Genomic DNA, 23,179 nt, shown 5'->3' with positions numbered 1-23,179 from the left:
ACCACAAGAGGTGGTTTGAGAGGAGGTTTGACATTGAAAAGTCCTTTCATGAATCTGGAAACCACCGGATGAGCAGAGAGGGATTTCCCTTCAATAGGCTGATGGAAAACCGCAATTGCACTGAGATGGACTCATATAGATGTAGACTTGAGGCCAGAATTGGATAAGTGCAAATGAAAGTCCAAAACAGAAGATAAGGAGGAATGCTGAGGCTCCTTATGATGAGAAAAACACCATGTAGAAAATCTAGTCCATTTTTGGTGATAGCATTGTCTAGTTGTAAGCTTTCTAGAAGCTTCTAAAACATCTCTTACAGATTGAAAAAACTGAAGAGGGGTTACTTTGAGAGGTACCAGGCTGTCAGGTGTAGAGAGTGCAGGTTGGGATGAAGCAGAGATCCTTGACTCTGTGTAAGCAGAGAAGGAAAAACTGGTAGGAGGTATGGCTCCCTGCTGCTGAGTTGAAGTAGAAGGGAGTACCAGGGTTGTCTCAGCCACCGAGAAGCGATTAGAATCATGGTGGCATGATCGTTCTTCAATTTGACCAGAGTCTTGAGAATGAGAGGGAATGGCATGTCCGAAGGAGGCTGCTGAACTACCTGAGGGAGACAGTGAGGAGAGCTGCTCTTCAGGAGAAGATTTGCTCGAAGATGAGGACTTTCCAAACGAGGAAGGTTTAATTAAGGCCAAGGATGAGGTAGATCTTGGGAGCCCCGTAGAAGATTTTACCAGATTTGAGGTCGAAGTCGAAGCCGGGATTGGAGTATCCATACCGTCGAAAATCTTTTCTACCTGAACTCAACAACGTTTAATGGCTCGAGGTTGAAGAGTAGCACAGCGAGTACACAACTCCGGACGATGGTCAGGCCCTAAACACTGAACACACCACCTATGTGGGTCAGTGAGGGATATTGCGCGTTGGCAACAGCTATACTTATTAAAACCTGTGAGCGGTCAGGACATAGAAGGGAAAATAGCCGTGGCCATGTCGAAGCCCGCAGGCTGAGGCCACGGGGAAGGCCCCGCCGTGACACGAAAGAAAAAGACACAAAAAAGAAAACACAGCAAGAAAAACAATACACAAGCCGCAGTGAGAGAAGGCACAAAAAGACTAAGTCTAGCGCAGAGCGTCGAATAGAGACCTCTCAGCTCCGCGGAAAACTGAGAAGACACTGAGGAGACGCGCTTTAGGTTGGGCGAGAAGGCACTCACGCATGCGCAGTGCGGCAGTCATGAACTTTCTGAAGTTTACAAGCAAGTCTTCTTACAAGGTTGTCCACATTGGGGCTCCGTGGATGACGTCACCCACATGTGAGAACATGCTGCCTGCTTGTCCTGGGATAAAACTATTTACCTATAAAGGCAGTTTTTAATTAGCTGCATGTATTGGTAATTTTTTAAATCTTAAATCTTTTTTGGTTGTGTTTATTTTTGTAGCTAATACACTCTAGTATCTTAGGTTATTTATTTTTTACAATAGATTTTTTTAAAGGGTTTTTGGAATTTTTGGTTAAAATTTATAGCGACAGTGCACTTGGTTTGCGTCCATACCAGGTTCCGTGAATAACGTCATCCACATTTGAGAATATTATACCTGCTTCTCCTCTGAAAACATTCATTAGCTTTTGCTATGCCAACAGTGTTTCAGTTTTGGAACGTAAACAGTATCTTTCCTCTTTGTACATTTTCCTATTTGCCTTTCTATTACAAAAATACCCCCCCCCCCAAAAAAAAAAAAATAAAAACCTCCAGCACACAAAATGGGAACGATAAATCTAATACAGAATTTCTGAAGATCTTTCCCTTGACCTTTAAGACCCTAATTGAAAAGCTTTTCATGTTTCTCATGTACTGTATATTCTGATATTGTCATCTTTTGCTCATACTTGATCTGAAGGTGGCTCTGTCCTTGAAAGCTTGTTGAAAAATATTAAGGTAACATAACATCGAATTTCTAGACCGCTTAGCCGTGAAGTTCAGTGCGGTTTACAAAAAGATTAATAGAGTACAATTAAGAGATCATCATATGGAGGGATTAATTAGCTATAAACCTAAAAAAAAAAAAAGAAATGTTTTTAATTGTTTTCTAAAATGTGGATAAGAGTGGGATGAAGATATAAGTTGTTGAAAATCCTTATCATAGAAAGTGTGATCATGCTATTCTTTTTACTTTTACAGACTTTAACAGATGGAAATATAAAGAGGGCATGAGATCTTCTGGAGTTTTTATAAAAAGCAATGGAAAATGAAGCCACAAAGTCCAGGTCACTCCACTATTAAGAGACTCACCTTTAAAGTCTCAACCTTTTCTTCAAATGACTTGAAAGTGGGAGAATTTCTAGAAGAAAGGAGAAAGAATGCTGAGTCAGCTGAACAAAAGTTTAATGTCCTTTATCAGTATAGGGTTATATGGAAGGTTTATAGTGCCACTTACAGTTGTGCTACGCAGGAAAGAAAGAGTTCTAATACCAATGCTTCTGGATAATGTAACTGTTTTCTTAAATCAGATATAGGCAAAAGAAGAAAGACAATCCCACACTGAGTTTGTACCAGTGTAAGTGGCACAAAAAGATGACAATGTTATGGTACAGAAGATTGTCAATATTTCTTCAGAAATCATGTAAAAGCCTGGTATAACATAATGCAAATAAATGTTATCAACTAGCAACATTTATAAAAGTAAGCTCCAGGCTAATCATACCTGAAATGCATACATCATGGTCTTGTAGGCATATATATATATATATGTATCACCAATTCAGAGTGATTAATCAGAAGAAAGCCTGTGTATGGCTAAATCTATTTATCAAACAATTTGACTTACTTTATGTTACACCTCAAAATATTTTCAAATAAGACTATTTTGGGTTACATTTACAATGCTGAAAAATATCTACTTAGAAACAAACTTCTCATTATTGGGGCAAAAAAATTCAAAAACTTTTTCCATGAATGCAATGGCTAAATTTAACAATAAAATACATTACCTCATAGCAGGCATGCTAATTGAATGCTGTATGGAGCGTATACTACAGGTCAGCATTAAAAAAAGAGACAGCAACAGATTAGTCATATTAAAGACAAGTTCTAACCATATGAAATATTTTCTTGGGAAGTGGTTATAGCCAGAGTGGGCAACATCAGTCCCTGAGGGCCATAACCTATTTAGATTTTCAGGATTTCCCCAATGAATATGCATGAGATCTCTCTGCATACAATGGAAGCAGTGCATGCAAACAGATCTCATGCATATGATTGGGGAAATTCTGAAAACCCAACTGGGTTGCAGCCCTGAAGGACCAAGGAGGATTCTCACTGCCTAGGTTAGAATAATGAAGATCACACTTTCTAGGTAGCAAAATAATGGTTACCTACATCAACAGTGCACATAGCTGAATCCAATCAAAGCATGCTATACAAAGGTTATTAGCCAAACAAGAGAAGAAGCTGTTGTATAGTAAAACTTGATTAACTGTAGCCAACAGTTAAACCACAACTGTGAATTAAAAACCCCAAAAGAAGTAGCACCATATCACCATTCCACTACCTATAATTCTAAACCTACAGGGTAGGAAGTTGTTTAAAAAGGTGAGAAAAAATGCTTACTGCTGCAAGGTGGGCTTAGCAACTAAACACAGATCGGCAAAATAGTATTCAATTTATTAAAGTCGCCATACTATATTCTACTAGAAAATTCAGCAAAATAGCTTATCTATAACAGAAGTTGTCCATAGGCAGTGGGCGATATCACATATCAGCATCAAATCAATGCAGCTTGGAGAAATTGTCTGCCTCCCTCCCCTCAATTCAGTTTTAAAAATTCTGGTAAGTGCTTGCAAGTATTCCTTTAATAGCCACTCCTATAACAGTACTTCAGTCTGTATGTTGCTTAGAAGCAACTTTTAGATGGGTGCTCAAGTATCCCCAGAACAATCACAACAGGGCAAGAGTAGGAATTAACTCAATATACATAATACAACATACTACTCTTCAGGAGATGTGGGAAATAATCTGCTCCAACAATTTTAATAATGTAGAGAAAAAAAAAAGAAAAAAAAAGACCTCAGTGCTCACAGCGCACCTCTTAAAGAGGCAAAGCCACAATAATCAAGAGGGAACACACTAATCCTAGAAAAAAACTCCACACATCAATTTTATTAACGGTCCATCCCCACAAACTCCTGGAAACTATAATGGAAATAATATTTTGGTGCAAAATTCAAATTTCTAACATGTCCAATCAGCATGGGAATCGGTCATAAAAACTGCATACAGCAGATATCCCCACCACTGGTGTAAATCTTCATATAGGGGCACAGAACATAGGATACATTCGATACTATGCAGTTCAATATATTTCAGTTCCATCTATAATTTCCCTAATGTCAATATCCAAAAAACAAGCAAAAATATACAAAAACAGAACAATTTAAAAAAAACAACACACAAAAAAAACAACCAGACCAAACAGATTGAAAAACAAAACTTAACTGAAAGATGCTGTTCCCAGCATCCGTTCTACTCTCCAGCACTGCAGACATGTCCACTAAATCCTGCACTCAAGCACTAGTGGCAGAAGCACTTCTCTCTCGTTGTGGCACCAAGAGACTCACCCACACTGAATTTTCAAATCCCGATGGGCGTACCCCATTTTGCACACAAACGTTGTCAGGGGAAACAAAAGAGACAACACACCCCTCTGCTCCACACCGGAGGGCTGACCCTTAGCGTCCTTTTTGCACATTCAGAACAGCATGACTTCAGTACCTGGCCCCACCTCTCAGCCAATTACAGCAAACAGTAGAGAGACAGCCTTTCACAGGAACGCCTTCCACTCGATTGAAAAATTTAAACCCATCGGTATAGGGGTGTGTAAGGTAAAAATCCAACGTTGTTCCTTCCTTCTCAATTTATTTCTAATATCTCCTTTGCGCTCAAATAGCATTGATCTGTTCAAGAACCACACATTTAAAATCTGCAAAAATATGCCCCTGTTCTTCACAATGGTCCACCAAAGGTTCAATTGCCTTCCTCACAGATACAGTGCCTGTGTTCAACCAGTCTAGTTCTAAATTGCCTGGAAGTCTGATCAATGTATAACTTCTTGCAGGGACATATCAAAGCATAAATCACATTGGTAGAGAAATAAGAAGTCTGATAGTTCAATTTCAATTTTCTTCTTGTCCATACATCAATGAATTCAGAAGTTTCCAACATTAGCATATAAGCAGAACAGTGTCCACAACTCCGATGCATTCCCGATTCCTCCCTCTCTGAACCCTCTCTTGTCCAAACAGATGCTGGACACAGTTGATCTTTCAAATTCAGATTACGCTGATAAGAAAATACCATATTAGTTTCCCAGGGATTCAAAAGTTACGCAAGGGAGGTAGGACGGAGGTAAAAGTTCTTAGAGTCGGCCAAGACAAGAGGCGGGAGGGATCCCTTCTGTCCCAGCCCACCACTAGACCCCAGGTCTTACGGCAGGCCCAGTAGAGGCCTGCAATAGGTTCAGGAGGGAGACGAGTCAGCGCTGACCTGAATATAAAGAGACCCTCATTTTTGGGCCATTTTTTTGGCCTAAAAATATCTGTTTATATTTGAGTATACATGGTACTTCAGCAGCTGATGAATTTGAGATAGCTTGGAGAAACTGGATCAGAAGCCAAGAAGAGGCCTCAACGACAAAGGAAGCACACACGGCAATAGGAGTCGTGAGAATAAGATGTCAAGTAATCAGCTAAGGGTGTATAGTTCAAAAGTCACTTTATTGATAAATACGCCACAAGGGCTCATAGACTCCACACTGGCAGTGTTTCAGCATCTGTGCCTTTATCAAGCGTCTGTCTTGGATGTCTGATACAGTACGCATGGACACTCTTGGTGAAGCGCTGGTAAGATATTGGTAGAAGCGGTGAAAAAACTGGTGTCCAAAGCGAAGCTGGAGATCATGAGTGGAGAAATCCATTGCATATTCCTAGAATAAGCAGCATAAAATCTGTCTTACTACTTGGGATCTATCTAGATACTTGGGACCTGGGCTGGTCACTGTTGGAAACAACATTATAACATGCAAGTAACTGAACAAAATAGATACAAAAACTGTGTGCAACTAGCACGCCATCTTATTTAGAGCTTGTAGTTACTAGCATGTCCAATCAAGCAGTCTTAAATCAGGCTTTTACTTTCTTGAGCATTTTTCCTTTTCTTTTTAAATCTATCCTCTCAGTCCATCTGAGAGACAAAAAATTCTCCAAATTTAAACACAGCAGAAGGTAGGTAAAGCTCACTGACAGGGTAGGGCTTCAGGACCACTAGACATCTACAAGAAAGAAGATTATCAAGGTTAGAACCTAATCTTTCTTTCTAGTGCATTGTGTCTAGTGGACTTGAATGCTAGGGATGTACCAAAGCAGTCCCCATAGTCTAGGGCGGGCCGGCTGAGCCTGCCTTCCAAACAGAGGACCCGAAAGCTGCGTCTTTCCTAGTTGCTAAGTCCACACTGTAGAACCTGGTAAAGGTATGAGGGGTAGATCAAGTAGCTGCTCTATAGATTTTCTTGGGTGAAACCACCCGAGTCTCTGCCCACATGAAGAAATGGCATTTTTATCCATCTGGAAATTGAGGCTTAGATGCCAGCTTCCTGTTCATGGCATGACTGATCAGAATAAAAAAGGTGATCCAATACGCAAAATTCATTGGTAATCTCGAGGCACTTTGCTTAAGCCCTCCCTCCGACGTCAGCGCTGACATCGGGAAGATTTCCGTTCGGATGTGTGCTGCGACAGGGCAGGTAAGGAGAAGGAGACTACCCTCGCGGCTCGACCAACCCCGCTGCGATCCAACCCCGCAGGAACCCCGCGACCCTCGGAGGCGTCCCCACGGGATCCCCGCGACCCTCGGAGGCGTCCCCACGGGATCCCCGCGACCCTAGGGGGCGTCCCCACGGGATCCCCGTGCAGCTCTCTACTCTGGGCTCCCTCGCCCTCCCCACCACTGGTTCCCACAGGTTCAAAGCTCCCAAAGTGCAACGGCTCCTATCCCAGAGTCGGCATCGATGAAATCACTTCTGGGTCCGTTTCAGTACGTGCCGTGCTCAATGTATTCGGCAAGCCCTCCTGCATCGTTTGCTCTGCCAATGTTTTCCTGGGCTTTGGGGGCATGTGCGATCCTTGTGGGCTCAGCGAGAACTTGCCGTCCGAAAACCCCTCTTTTTCCCCTTCTTTTAGGCATCGAAATAATTATTTGCCAGAGTGGTATTCAAAAAACAGTTGCTGTTAGAACGGGAGCTCTCAACACTGCTACTGCTTAGAATGCCATCTTGCCAACTCCCCCCCCCAAAAAAAAAAATGAATCGTTCTATTAATTTTTTTGTGATTATTTTTTTTATATTCGTTGTTGAATTTTTTAAAATAAATTCAAGATTATTGTGATAATCTTTATATTACGTTATTTTAATTTTTTTAATTAATAGTGGTCTCAAGCTAACAACTATCAGGTATGTATTAGATTACAGAACTATCATTTGGCTTGGGGAGCAGTGGAAAAATTTTGAAACATTAAGGAGCCATGAACAGAAAATGTTTGGGAACCACTGATGTATATACCTTGGATATTCCAAATGAACAATGGAAAAACAGTTTGTTCAACTTAATTCAAACAGACAATTGTTTATGAACAAACTTATGCAGACTAATTTTTATTATCAGACCTCAAACACCCAAGACACTACTTTTTTATATTTTTGTGTCCTTACTGGGGTGATGTGTTCATCATCGGTCTGAGTTTGTAGTGCAGGCAAGACCCAAATGCATTAATATAATACTATAATTAAACCATTTAGAAGAGCACTTAGCTTGTGGCACAACAGCTACCCAGCCGTTTCACTGGCAAAGTTTCATCAGGGACTGATACTCTTCATAAATTCATTGGTATCTTGTATAACTTATGGGTCCGATTACTGTTCTCCCCGCTCCTCTCTTATTTCGTCGGACCACAAGCTAAGTGCACTTCTAAATGGTTTAATTATAGCATTATATTAATGAATTTGGGTCTTGCCTGCACTACAAAATCAGACCGATGATGAACACATCACCCCAGTAAGGACACAAAAATATAAAAAAGTAGTGTCTTGGGTGTTTGAGGTCCGATAATAAAAATTAGTCTGCATAAGTTTGTTCATAAGCAATTCTCTATACCCTGGATACATCATCTGAAAAATATTACTCTTTGGCCTCCAGTCTCACTCTCTGTTGTGGTAAATCTCACTCTTTGGGATGATTCTCCCTTAGGGCTCCTTTTACTAAGCTGTGTTAGCGTTTTTAGCAAACGCAGCATTTTAGCACGCGCTAAACCCACTATGCGGCTAGAACTAACGCCAGCTCAATGCTAAGGTATAGCATGCGGCAATTTAGCACACACTATTCCATGCGTTAAAGCCCTAACGCGGCTTAGTAAAAGGAGCCCTTAGTATCTCTGCCATTGGGCTACAAATCATAAGCCCTCACTTGCCTCTACTCTGGGCATAATACTCGCAAATTAGCCCAATCACAGCCAGTAACCTTGGCCAAGTACCTCAAAAACAATAGCTCCCCCTCAGAACACAACTTATGAGGACATAAATGGCCTCTTTTACAAAGCCGCGTTAGCGGATGCTCTGCGCAAACAGCCCCGAAGACCATAGAGAATTATAGGGCTTTGGGGCTGTTTCCGCGCAGCTTTGTAAATGAGGCCGTAAGTCTGAGGACCAGGGTGGATAAAAATCAATGATTTAAAACAAATCTTTTTTCTTTTTTTAATTTAAATCACAATTTTTTAATAAAATGCTCTTTTTAGGTAAACTCTTATCTAAATAAAGATAGTTTTCTATTTGATATATTATAGTTCAAAAGTTATTCATTATAATTATACAGCATGAGGCTGTTTATTCAGGCAGTGTTTAAATTTGGGGGTAAATGAATTCCATTAATCCATTCATAACATCATAGGCATGATTTAAATCAAGTCTTTCTGACTAGTGATTTAAATCAATTTGATTTAAATTAAATCCACCCTATTGAGGACAAACTCCTATCTCCTTGTAGCATTCCAAAAGAACCTACAAAGTTAGGAAAGGCCAAAAGAAATCGCAACCATGGAAGGCATCCTGTGGTGTCCCTCAAGGCTCCCTTCTCTCACCATCCCTATTCAATATCTATGTAAGTGCCTTGAGTCAACATGCCGCCAACCCCAATGTTTACACCGTCTTCTATGCAGACGACCTCTACCTTCTGTGTGGCTAAAAACTCTGTACCAGACACAATTCAGTACATTACTACACTAATAGAAGACAAACTCATGTTCTCACTAGTGCTTCCTCAAATTGAACAAACAGAAAACAAAGGTGCTCTGATTTGGCAGCCAAAGCACACCACCTTGAACACGGGCAAGCAGATACCTATAAGCAGAACATCAAGGGTGCTCGGGGTAATACTCAACTCAGAACTGACAATGAGAGATCAAGTGAGCTCACCAGTCAAGGTGGTCTTCTTTCGATTAAGACACTGAGAACAATCAGGTCAGCCCTAAGCCCAAAAAACTTTAGGACAGTGGCCCAAGCAGTCCTCCTCCCCTACTTGGACTACTATAACTCCCTCTACTGCCGCATTGCAGAAAAAGACCTTAAGAAACTGCCGGTACTCCAAAATACAGCAGCAAGGCTCATCCTTCGCAAAACCAAATATGAGAGAGCAAGTCCACTGCTTAAGGAATTGCACTGGCTACCGGTTAAAAGCATGGTTCAGTTTAGAATTGCATGTATGGTCCATAAAGCTATATATGGAAAAAACTCAGCTGGTCTCACTTCTGCCATCCCAGTCTTACAGTCCTTTAATGAGTCGAGGACAACTCAAAGCTGGAAGCTACCACTACCCTCCCCACCTTTGAATTCCAAGGACCCAAAGTCTGGAATGAACTCCCAAGCAGCCTATGATGACTTACTACACACTTCCAATTCAGGAAGGCACTGAAAACACATCTATTCTCTTCACTACACTGATCTGTTGTAACGTATTTATGTCCAAATATATTTTATTGAGCTCAACAAGAAAATCAAGCAACATCACAAGATGAAACGCAAACAAGCTCAAAATTTTAGTGTATGCAAAACTCCACACACAACTCTGTTGTAACGTATTTATGTACATGTAGTATACACCTCTGTATCATTTCTAATATTATATAAGCCGCAATGATGCCTAGTTGACATTTACGGGATACAAGAATCGGTATGGTATGGTATTCCTAACCCTAAATTATGATACAGAAACCCTACAATCAAATCCAAGATCCAAACAAGTGAAGTTACTCATATCAACTTAAGACTTTATGGTTCCATTCTCAATTATTTTCTATACCTCTTACAGCAGGGGTGTCCAAAAGGTCGATCGCGATCGACCAGTTGATCCCAAAGGCAACGTGTTGACTTTGCATTATCTCTGTTCCCCAACGCCACAACAGGCCAGCAGTGACTGCAGAAGTGCCAGGCAAGCCAGCCTTCCCCCCCCCCCCCCCCGACGTCAGAATTGACGTCGGGGGAAGGCTGCTGGCCTATTGCGGCGTCGGGAATCAGGGAGAACTCGGCGGCAACGTCAGCAGTGGATTGGGGGCCTGTTCCCAGATATTGGCAGTGGCTTGGAGGCCTGTTTCCAGACCACAGCCCGGGTGATGACTTGGGGAGGAAAAAAAAAGGCAAAGAAAGGGAGGCAGAACGGGGAGACAGAAAGATAGGGAGGAAGAACAGGGAGACAGAAAGAATGAAAGGGGGGTATGGAAACAGAAAGAAAGATGGAGAGAAAGAAAGTAAGAAAAGGGGGGCAGGGAGAAAAGAAGGAAAAGGGGGAGGGAATGGAGTGTGGCAGGGGGCAGGCAGGGAGAGAAGAAAAAGTTGGACTCATGGAAGGACAAAGATGTTGGTTGGGGAATGGAATGAGGTCTGGAGGAGACGAAGCATGCAGGAGGCAGAAAGGAGGGAAGAAATATTGCATGCACAGTCAGAAGAAGAAAGTGCAACCAGAGATTCATGAAATCACCAGACAACAAAGGTAGGAAAAATTATTTTATTTTTAATTTAGTGATCAAAATGTGTCCATTTTGAGAATTTATATCTGCTGTCTATATTTTGCACTATGGCCCCCTTTTACTAAACCGCAGTAGTGGATTTTAGCGCAGGGAGCCTATAAGCGTCGAGAGCAGCATGAGGCATTCAGCGCAGCTCCCTGTGCTAAAAACTGCTATCGTGGTTTAGTAAAAAAGGAGGGGGTATATTTGTCTATTTTTGTATAGTTGTTACTGAGGTGAAAATTGCATATTTTAAATTCATCTGCCTTGATCTCTTTGAAAAAAAACCCCAAATATAAATGATAATTAACATTTTCTGTGCATACAGTGTGCTTTGTGTTTTTAAAATTTTTACTTTTGGTAAATAATTTTGACTTGGTCATTTTACAAGTAGCTCACAAGCCAAAAAGTGTGTCTTACAGTATATGGCCTTTTCCCAAACTCTCAGTTGACCTTATAAAGTATAGGAATAGCCAGCTTCAGTCTTCAAGACCCCACAATAAGGTTAATTTAAGTGAGAGGTATATTTGCATAGCAGTGTTCTCCCTAGAGCCTTTTAGCAGGGCGCTCCACCTGACTAATTTAGATGACCGCAAATCCTGCTGCTCAATTTTTTTTTTTTTTTAAACACCCTCTCACCGGCTTGGGGATTCCCCAGGCACAGTCTGAAGAGCTGGAAGTTCAACATTTGACTCCCACCTCAGCCTGATTTTTTTTCTACTGCAGAGCGGCGCACAGACTGTGGTTTTGATCCCACAGCCGACTCCTTACACGTGGGCCACTTGCCAGCTATACTGGCGTTCCTGTAGTTTCAGCGCGCAGGTCACCGCACACATCGGAGACCCCAGTGGACAGATAGGTGTACGTGAGCCATTTTCACTTGAGCAACTGGTGCAGAACATGTGTGGGCTGCGTGAGAGTTTGTGACGTGTGCGTCAACGGGGAAATCTAGTCATGTAGTGGCCATAACCCTACAGGAAAGCTATTCTTTGTGTTATGTTCTGCTGACATATCTGCCCTGACCCAAACTCCCCCTGCAGATTTACTTTGTAAAGTTCCCATTGCTGAAGCCCTGTCTGTCCTTCCCCCCTGTCATAAATATTCAGAAGTGAATGGGTGCTTCCATTAACACTCCCTCCCCGGGTCTGCCTGGCAAGAAAGTCCGAGGCTTCGCGGCTTGACTAGGCCCAGGCCCGCTCTGTACCGTTAGTGATGAGCTTGGCCGAAAGCTGCTTGACGAGCTCGGGGATACGCTCCCACTGGCACTCGCAGCGGCAGCGCTCAATCTCAGTCTCCAGCCGGGAGTCCGACATCTTGGTGGCCATGGTGGCCGCGAGCCACACCGGGCCAGTGAGCCGCTGGGCTCCGGAGTCACTGCGGCAGAGTGCAGCTCAATGCAGGGAGGGCACGGCGGGGGTTGGAGACCGTCGGCCAGGTAGCAGCCTAAGAGAGTCCGAGAAGGGCGAGTTGGGGGATCAAAAAGAGCACAGGAGCAGCGAGCCATGTACAAAGTCACGTTGCGAATCTGAACTTCAGCTGCAATTTAAAAAAAAGGATCTAATCTAAATGTAATTACGTTGAAAAACTGCTACAATGATTAACTATGTCTATAGCGCTATCAGACATATGCAGCGCTGTAGAGACTCAGAAAGACAGTCCCTTCTCAAAGAGCTTACAATCTAGACACAAACAGGATATCGTGGATACTGTTAAGGGGAACTATTGCTAGCTGGGTTGGAGGGCAGAGGGAAAAGGTGTGAGGCAGCCTGAGTATCCTGAACTCCGCCTGGTATGAGGAACGTAGAGCCTTGGAGTTTCTGGCCTCGATGGGTCGCCATTTTCGCATGGGCACGCTGCTGAGCTGGCATAGTGTGCAGTCTCACCTATAGAGCCCAGAGGGCATGAGCCTAGTTGAATTTGTCTTATCAGATGTTCCAGGCCTATGACTTCTACTTCTTACACCAGCACTATGACTGCCGGATCCAGATTGGTGGCTCCGACCAGCTGGGCAACATAATGACAGCTATGAGTTCATCCAGAGCGTAACAAGGCAAGATGTCTGCCAGTTCTTTGTCCGACAACAGGACTCCTGTGTAGAAAGACTTTTGAAACTTTTCACTTTTTTGCCTTTTCCAGAGATTGTGCACATCATGGACATACACAAGAAAAAGCCAGAGAAGCTAGGGCCTCAGAAACACCTTGCAGCAGATATAACCAAGCTTGTTCATGGCAAAGAGGGGCTGGCATATGCCAAAAAATGCCCAACTGCACTCTACCACAGCAGTATGGATGCACTGGAGGCCATGAGTGATCAGGAGTTGCAGGAGCTCTTCAGAGAAGCTCCATTCATAGAATTAATGCTTGAACCTGGAATGACAGTACTGCAGTGTTCTTCCTAGCGTGTTTTAGCCGGGAGCTCCGCATCTAAGCCGCACATCAATCCTCTTCCCTGCCCCTACTCCAGGGGTGTCCAACCCGCGGCCGAACAAGGAGTTTTGTGCGGCCCAGCTTCTCCCTCCCGTGGGTAGTTTTCTGGCCAGCTCCCTTGCTGCAGATGTCCGCAGGCCTCATCGGCTCCTCGTGCGTAATCTGCGGCTGTGTCAGAAGCGTTCCCTCTGATATCACGATGTCAGAGAGAAGGCTTCCGAATCAGCCATGAATCGTGTGCGAGGAGCCAACGACACCTGCAAACGACTGCAGCAAGGGAGCGGGCCAGAAAACTACCCGCCAGAGGGTGGCACAGAAGGGAGGGAATGTTTCCAGCACAGGCGCGGATCGCCGACGGCCATAAAATAAATGCTTCCAGCACAGCCATGGATCGTTTGAGGAGCCAGCCATCACCACCCGCAGCTTTCACCAGAAAAACGATTGTAGCATGGGAGCCGACCAGAAGGTAAATAACTGCTGGAGGGAGGCACAGAAGGGAGGGAGGGAGAAGGTCGTGTTGGGACTCGAGAGGGAGGGAGCACTTTGGACAAATGATGAAGGAAGGAGGGAGTGCGCATGTACCATAGGATTGAAGAATGGAGGGAGGGAGGGAACAGTAAGGGAGAATTGGGTGTCAGAGAGGGAAAGAGATGGTTCACACGGAGAGACGAAGAAAGAGGAGAACTAGAGAAAGGAGGGAGAGAGAGAGAATTATTGGACATGGTGGTGGGAGAGGAGTGAGGTAGAGATGCATTGTCTTGGAGAGGAGGGGGAGAACATGCTGGGCCAAGGAAGCCTCCTGGACAGGGTTATTTTTTTAAAAGTACAAAGGGGGAGGGTATTAAAAGAAGTGCCAGATTGGGCGTGGGGGGAGAGCTTATGGGGCCAGAAACGGGAAGACAGAGAGAGATGGTGGGCAATGGTCTGAAGGGAGAGAAGTTGGACCTGGGGTGGTGTGGAGGAAAAGGGAAATAGATACTTGAAGGGAGAACTGTTGGCAAGAGAGAGGGAGAAATGGTGGACCAGAGGGCTGGAGGCAGGCAGACATGGGGAGAGATGGGGTGGGGGGCAGTTGGGAAGAGAAAGGGAGAGAAGTTGGATCTGGAGATAAAAGGGAGGTAGGGAGAAATTTTAGGCCTGTGGATGGAAGGCAGAGAGATGCAGCATTCTCTTTTTTTTCCTCCATTTCATTGTTCAGCATCAAAAGGGGAGGGAAGAAGAAAAACAGAAACGAGAGAGATCAAAATGTTGGACCATGGGGATAGATGGACCTACGGGAGGACAGGAGGGATAAGATCTGGGATAAGAAAGGGGATGGAAAGAAAGGGACAGGGAGTTATAGCCTGACCAGTGGAAAGAGGGAGGGGATTCTAAAAGTGGTGAGCCATGTGGATGAGGTCAAAACGGAGATGACAAGATGAGTGAGAAGTAGATAGAAAGAAACAGAAGGTTGGGAAAGGAGTAAGATGGGAAATGGGAGAGCTAGGGACCGAGAGAAGATGAAGAACAGCAGGCATTGGAAAAAGAATTAGTTGAATATGGACAAAAACAGAAAGAGAAACTGGGACCAAGATGATGGAAAAACAACGTATCCAGACAACAAGGTTGAAAAAATTGTTTTATTTTGAATTTATTAACTGGGATATGTGCATCACAATTATTTTTGTATTCAGTGGCATAGTCATATACAGCTGTTTTAGGAGAGGGACTGGAGCCCAAAATTAGTGGATGGGCACCAAAGTTTCTCTCCGCCTGGGTGCAATTTACAAATACTAGAGCTATTGGGGATCCCCAAGCCCTGCCACCTGAAAACATCTTCCTCCAGTCTGACAACCCAAAATCTCCAAGCTTTGCAGCCAATGGCAATATCCTCAAGCTGCCACTGCTTTCATGCATGCATGAAAGCCAAGGTGGGGGGGGGGCAGGGAGGAGGGAAGGCAGCAACTTTGGAATATTGCTGCCAGCTCCAGAACTTGGGAAGTTGGAGGGGAAGAGGTGGCCGTCAGTTGGTGAAGCTTGGGGATCCCTACTAACTACAGCAGGGGATATGTTCATTTTGAGGGAGCCTAAGCTCAAAGTGGGAGGCCTAAAAAAGCAGTAATATTTACCCTGACTGAATGATCCTCCACGTGCGTCGATGACAGCTGATGTAGCATCCCCACTCTGATGAGGCTCACCTCTGAAGAGGCTCACCTCTGAAGAGGCTCACCATAGCTGTAATAGATGTGAATGGGAAAACCAGGAGTGCGCATCCCTGCTCATCAGAATGGGGATGCAGAAGCCAGTGGCTGCTTCCACTGTCAGTGGTGCACGTGGAGGATCACTCAGTCACGGTAAGCATTACTGCTTTTTTCGTTCCTCTCCACAGTGTCCCTTTAATGAAGGTTTATTATTAGACTAGTCTCTAAGACAGTAGTCTAATTCGCGTCTGCCCTCTTCAAAGCAGCCTGCAGAGGATCGTCGGCCGGCTGTAGCGAACCTCACAGGCTGCTCTCCACCTCGGTAGCATGTTCCCTCTGACACGATCCCTTACGTCAGAGGAGGGACGGGATCGCATCAGAGGGAACGTGCTACCGAGGTTCACTACAGCCAGCTGGTGATCCTCAGCAGGCTGCTTTGAAGAGGAGGGCAGACGCGAATGAATAGATTTACTACCATGTTAGAGTGAGTGAGGGCAGGAGGGGGGAGTCACCGGCATGTTCTCCGCCTCCTTGCATCCGTGGTCACAAACTCCGCCACCACAGGCTCGTTCTACTGGCATGGATCTACGGATCACGGACACAGGGATCACAAAGTTTGAAGTGCGCATGTGCGCTTAGGATTTTATTATAGTAGATACGTACATCTTCTATATTAGTGATTGCAAATATGAGACCTGCTCATCCTTTTTTTTTTCTCATCAGCTAGTGTTAGAGTTTGTGTGGCCCCAGAAAATTTTTTTTGTCTAATGCAGCCCAGGGAAGCCAAAAGGTTGGACAACCCTGCCCTACTCCTTCACCGTGAGCAGGGAGGGGTAATTTTCATAGCGTTCCAGGCTGTGCGCCAACCCTTTTCCCCGCTCCTACTCCTTCACCATAAGCAGGGAGGGGTAATTTGCATAGCACCAAATTTGCACTACCAAATTTCCCCATCCCGCCCCACCCAGCTACTTTTTTGTGCCACCCGGCTGGAAAAAATTTCTGGGGAGAACACTGCATAGAGTGATAATGTATGACAATCTTTCATGCATAGTCATCGTGGATATTCTGGACTCTAAATTAATGAATTCCAGATAAACCTCTTAATTAAACATTTCTTATTCAAATTACATCAGTTAAGAAGTACTAAGTCATCTCTGAGTAAGGAAAGTTTTGGGGTTATAGCCCAATCAATATTTGTTCCACAATACAGCACCTTTGAAACTGCAAAGAAAACTCCAACTTTTACGGAATACTGCAGCTAGGCTTATTTTTGTGCAGGCAAATTCAGGAGGGTTACCGTATTTTCACGCATATAACGCGCGCATTATACACGATTTTACAAACCGAGTATAACCATGTACGTTACTGGGCACCCTCCTGCCGGTGATTTTTGGGAAAGGGTGGGGGGCCTATCGGCAGGAGGGGTTTGGGCACCCTCCTGCCAGCGATCACAGGGGTGGGTAGGGGGGTCTTTCGGCAGGAGGGATTGGGCATCCCTCCTGCCTCGTTCATTTAGGGGGATGGGGGGAGACTGGCGGCCACTATACTAATTGCGGCAGGGAGATCCTTTGCCGCAATTAAGTATAGCGGCCGCATCTACTTACAATGTCGGCCAGCATTTTGCTTGCCTACATTGTAAGTGTCTCCTGCTCTACTAGGGATACACATAGGGCCGCCTAAGACTACCACCTAGACTTGGCTGGCTGGCGGGCCTTCCTAGGGTCCCAGTGGCGCCTTCAACATAGACGGCCTGCCTGGGGAGCATTTTTTTTTTTTTTGAACGTGCGTCCCGATTGGCTGATTAGACAGCTGTCGGACGCCTACAGCTGCCTACAATTGGGACACAGTTTACAGAATCCGGGCCAATGTGTTTACATGCTGGTCTGTGATTTTAAAATGTTGGCTTCCTGTTTAAAAGTCCTAAATCAATTCCCAATTTTATTATATAAATCAGAGCTAAAAACCATGGAGACATCTACCCAAGGACTTGGATACAGATTTGAAGCAAATGCATAATGAAAAAAATGCTCCTCATAGTAAGAAGGATTTATTTGACCTCCAGAAGAATGGTAATATATAAGTGAAAATGGTTTGTGAAAATGGTTAGTGAAAATGGTTTCACAAAACGTTTTTTGGATACTACCTTACCTAACAGAGTGTGAAATGGCCTGCAATCTACAGGAAGCCAGAGTAAGCAGTTTTAAAAAAAAGGAAGTTCCAATAAATTTAACAATTCAATAATCCAAAAATGAAAAATGATACAAATGAAGCAAAAAGCTACATCTAATAAGCAACCTTAAAAATAAAAATATAGAAATGAAAGGCTGCACTTAAGACAAAAAAAAGCTGGACTGACTTCATTATCACTGATAGCTAATGCAAATGCATTATATCTTTTGATATAACCTAAGAGGTTATTATGCTCTAATTATAGCACAAAATATATATGAACAAAGCTGTCATTTCAGGTGTAAAAGAAGCTGCTTTACCAGGACCAGATTATGTATAGGAAAGTAAGGGCTGTCTTTACTTTGTGAATAATTTGAGCAGTTTTAGAAATAGACTAATCCCATTCTAAACTCAAAACAGGACATATTTTAAAGGTATCAGTCACTTTGCTTCTTAAGAGGTGTTTAGTGGTTTGCTTTTTTTATTATTATTATTTTTAATAGTTAAATGCCAGTTATAGCTGAACATAATAATAAAATCAGGCCCTTTGCATGAGAATGCAAAAAAAAAAAAAAAATAAATAAACCAACAAAACAAAAACACCCCACCAAAAACAAAAATATGTCTCCATAAAGCATCAAATGCAAACATTAAAAAAGTACACAATTACAAATTACTCATAGGTGATGAAAATGTCTCACTGGTTAGAATGGCAATTAAATGTTAACATGACAAAATTTCATATTGCAGTTGTACTTACAGCTACAAAAACAGTAATACAAATGTATTAGCAAAAAAGCATACCAGTAAACTAATTGAAAAAAAAATCTTGCAGATCCTAATGGTACAAAGCATAAAGTGAAACTGGCAGTGTATTGTTTAAACCCTCTGACTCATTTCCACGCTTCTACTTGACCCCATCTCAAATACTGTTAACTCTGCTGTCATATCCTCAACCTATCCATTTCCACTGCAACTGTTCCCAATGCCTTCAAACATGTGGTGTCTAAGCCATATTTGGAAAAAAACCCTTGCTGAACCCCACCTGTTGCTCCAACTATACGTGTCTCCCTTCTGTTCCTATCCAAGCTACTCAAGCGTGCCGTCTTCCATCATTGATTGACTTCCTTTCATCTCAACCGATGCAATCCTCTACAATCTGGCTTTTGCCCTCTACACTCCACCAAGACTGCCCTTACTAAAGTCTGCAGTGATCTGTTCCTGTCCAGATCCAAGGGCCTTTACTCAATCCTCATCCTTCTTGACCTGTCTGCTGCTTCCGATACTGTTAATCACTGCTTACTCCTCGATACACTGTCCTCACTTGGATTCCATGAATCTGTCCTATCCTAGTTTACCTTCTATCTCTCCCATTGCACCTTTAGTGTATGCGCTGGTGGGTCATCCTCTGCTGCTATCCCACTAACAGTTAGTGTATCCCACGGTTCTGTCTTAGGACCTCTTCTCTCTCTACACCTCTTCCCTTGGTGACCTGATCTCCTCACATGGCTTCAAGTATCACCTATATGCTGATGATTCTCAGATTCACATTTCTATACCCAAGATCACAGCACAGTCATTCTGTTGGCTCCAGATTGGCCTCGCAGACCTTGGTACACAGATCCTGATGCGTCTTCAAACAGGCCATGGCCTCTGGTTGCAGATGTATCCAGACCTTCTTTCACAGGGTCCGGTTTGCATGGAGGATCCAGATCACTTTGCTCTTATGGTATGGCTATTGAACGTGAGACAATAGAACTCAAAGAGTATTCAGATGTAGTCATTGCCACCCTTCTCAAGTCTAAGAAGTTTACTACAGTTTCTGCCTATGCTAAGGCATGGAGGACTTTCCAGTACTGGTGCACCCAAGAACGTGTGGAGCCTTTTTCAGCTCCAGTTTAGTAGTGTTGGCTTTTCTCCAAGTGGGCCTTGACAAGGGCTTCACCGTGGCTTTGCTTCGGATCCAAGTCTCTGGGCTCGCTTGTTTCAGAGCTCAGGATGGTAGACCTATGCTAGAGTCTCATCCAGACATCACCAGATTTCTTAAAGGTGCTCTCTGCATTAGACTACAGATTAAGCCACCATTCCCTTTATGTGACCTTAATGTGGTTCTCAAAGGCCTCACCAAAGCTCCATTTGAGCCTATGGAAGAAGCGTCCCTTCTGGACTTTACGCTAAAGATGCTTTTTTCTGGTAGCTGTGACCTCAGAGCGGCGGAGCTCTGAACTTTTTCTTGTAGAGAGCCTTTCCTTAGAATTTTAGAGATTGGAATATCCTTACACACACACACTGTTCCTTCTTTTCTGGTTTCAGTATTTCATGTTAACAGGAGGTCTGTTTGCCTGTCTTCCAACCTATAGGTTCTAGTAAATAGGACCGCATTTTGAAGAATTTAGACATGAGAAGAGTGCTTCTTCACTATCTAGAGGCTCTCTGACCATCTTTTTGTGCTGACTCATTCAATTAAACATGGTCATTTCGTCAGCCTACATTGTCTGTGGGAAGCAGTCTCCTGTTTCTGTGAAGGCGTATTTGACTTAGAAGTGTAGCTTTGTTGTGGGTGGAAGCTAGGGCAGCCTCTCCAGAGGAGATTTGTAGAGCTGCAACTTGGTCCACTCTCCACACATTTGCAAAGTTTTACAGAGTGGACATTGCGGCAAGGGAGAACTCTGCATTTGGTTCCTCTATGTTGTGGGCTGGCACAGTCAGCCTGCCCTAAATTCCTGGGACTGCTTTGGTATGTCCCGCTTGTCTAGAATGACACACTTATTGCACTGGAAAAAGAGATTGTCCTTACCTTGATACCAACTTTTCCACTAGATAGGTGTGTCATTCTAGACTCCCGCCCTGTCCTTCCTTTGCCTGCCTACTGTCTCATTCTGTTTATGCTTCTCCAAGAAGTTTGTTGGATGCCAGTCAGCCCTTTGGGCCCTGAAGAATACTGTATAATATGTTTTGTTGTCTACAGAGGTGCTACCAGAGCTCCTTTGATGCTTCTGTTGGCTGATACTTGTTGGTTCAGTGTTCAAATGTTGTTCTGTTTGACAGAACAGTTGATTTGTTTAAGTAAATTTCCCATTATCCCAGGAGAAGCAGGCAGCATATTCTCACATGTGGGGGTCATCATCCACGGAGCCCCGATGCAGACAGCCTCGCAAGCAGACTTGTTTGTAAAACTTTAGAAAATTCACGACTGCTGCACCACACATGCGCGAGTGCTTTCCCACTCGACATAGGGCGCGCATCTCCTCAGTTCTCCGCGGAGCTGAGAAGCCACTCGTTTCGACTCTCTGCGCCAGACTTAGTTCTACTCGGGCCTTCTCTCACCACAGCTCATGTATTTCTTTACAAGGTCGCTGTGTTTATTTGCACGTTTCATTTCAAAAAAAAAAAAAAATTTAAGTTTCCTTTTTGTTCGTGTCACGGCGGGGCCTACCCCGCAGCTTCAGCCTGCTATGACCAGTTACAGGCTTCAAGAAGTATAGCCAGTGCCAGCGTGCGATCTCCTTTATTGACCCATACAAATGGTGTGTACAGTGTTTAGGACCTGACCGTGTCTTGTGCCCGCTGTGCTTCGCTTCAGCCTCGAGCCCTGAAACATTGTAGACTTCAGGTACACAAGCTTTTTGGTGGCATGGATACCTTGATTCCAGCCTCGACCTCCACTCCGAACCCAGTGAAGTCTTCTACGGGCATCTCGATTTTCACTTCGCCCTTAATCAAACCTTCCTCATTTGGGAAGTCTTAGTCTTCGGGGAAATCACCTAAATAAATCTTCTCCTGAGGAGGGGTTATCCTCACTGTCTTCCTCAGGTAAGGTAGCTAAGCCAATGCTACTAGAGGTTCTGAATCTACTAACAGGCAGGGACTTGGGGCGACAGTTCACCACAGAATTCATGAGATCAGCTAGGCCTTTACCAAATAATTGCCCCTTAAAAGGGAGTCTAGCAAGAGTGGCTTTAGAGGTGGAATCAGCCCATTGTCTTATCCAGAGCATTCTGTGCACAAAAATCAAATAAGCTGACGCTTTACCCAAGACATAAATGTCATATAGGGTGTCAACTACATAATCTACCCCAGATAAAAGAAGTTGAGGAGGAGTTCATCACCCTCACTCTCCTCTAAGTGCGCAGTCTGGACAGACAAGCGCGTGTGACAAAGGATGCCGCCGAGGAAGATTTGCTCCCAAAAAGCCTCCAGAGAACTACATCCATTCAGCAGTCCTGCATGTCCTTAGGCACCACTCCTCCTTCGCCGAGAAGGGAGATGTGCCTAGTGACCTGTGCAACCAGGAAATCCACTTTATGCTGACTAAAAAGCTGCTGACACCCCTGTGCCATAGGATACAGCCAGGACATAGATCTTACAACCCTGGGAGTTCCTTCCGGAAAGTCTCACTGCACCAAGATGAAGAGGTTAATATCAGGATGCCAAGGAAATGCTGAAGACTGCACTCTCACTCCACACATAAGGGAGGAGAAAGTAGAAGAAGCTAGCTGAAATAAGATCCAGCAAGGCTGCATACTTAAATTCAAAACCGTGGTATTGTCCCCTGATTCAAGAGCCAAAGCATGATCTAAAGAGCTTGAATACAGTCCTGGGACCCCTGCCACATGAGGAGCATCCCCCGAATATAAAGAATCAGCAAAATGATCATCATCATCAGTATCTCTGGGCAGAGGTCTCCCACGTCCTGAACTGTGACAGACTGCGTAGAAGACATGTCTTGGGAGACACTGCCACATGGGAACAAAACTGAGGCACAGAGGAACTACGCAGGAGAAGCCCAGCTTTCAAGAAAGGCTTTCCACAAAAATTTCAGAAAGTCAGAGCAGACATCTTAACTAGGGAGCACTGAATTGAATCACCCTGAGATGACTTTGCATTGTGTTTCTTGGGCTGCGGGACATTTACGTCCTTATGTGCAGAACGGTCACTATTTCCAGGCCCCAAAAATAGAGATGGCAACCCCAATGGGCTAGCTGCCCTTTTTGTCAGCATGCAGAGGTACGGTTACGCTAGCCGCTCCCGCCTCTCCACTTCACTGTTACGATTCATATTTGCTCTCAAATACAGTTCAAACTCCTATTATTAAACTACAAGTGTGTTCATTCTGCAGCCCCTCAGTATCTCTCCTCTCTCCTGACATGCCTCCCCGATAACTCCGTTCCTCAGATAAGCAGCATTTTTCTGTACCCTTCTCCTCCACTGCCAATTTCAGATTTCATACCTTGCTGCCCCATATGTCTAAAATTGACTACCTGAGTCCTTGCATTAGGCCCCTTCCCTTGTTCAAAAGTAGGCTGA

At 44.0% G+C, this 23,179-nt stretch overlaps 1 protein-coding gene across 2 annotated transcripts in view; it reads right to left on the bottom strand.

The window, feature by feature from the left end:
• Window positions 1-23,179, bottom strand: part of TPD52 (tumor protein D52) — an 86,798-nt gene that overhangs the window by 4,233 nt on the left and 59,386 nt on the right. The window contains exons 5-6 of one of the 2 annotated variants that reach the window (XM_033933287.1): window positions 2,987-3,028; window positions 2,289-2,337 (exon numbers count right to left, since the gene is read on the bottom strand). In XM_033933287.1, the coding sequence (XP_033789178.1) occupies window positions 2,289-2,337; window positions 2,987-3,028 (91 nt within the window). The remainder of the gene's footprint in view (window positions 1-2,288; window positions 2,338-2,986; window positions 3,029-23,179) is intronic. The other variant, XM_033933288.1, reaches the window with a different exon arrangement.

Source organism: Geotrypetes seraphini, chromosome 2 (genome assembly GCF_902459505.1).
Source record: "Geotrypetes seraphini chromosome 2, aGeoSer1.1, whole genome shotgun sequence".
In the NCBI taxonomy this organism is placed as follows: Eukaryota; Metazoa; Chordata; class Amphibia; order Gymnophiona; family Dermophiidae; genus Geotrypetes; species Geotrypetes seraphini.
The sequence above is the reverse complement of the archived record's forward strand: the minus strand, read 5'-3'. Positions and strand labels throughout refer to the sequence as shown.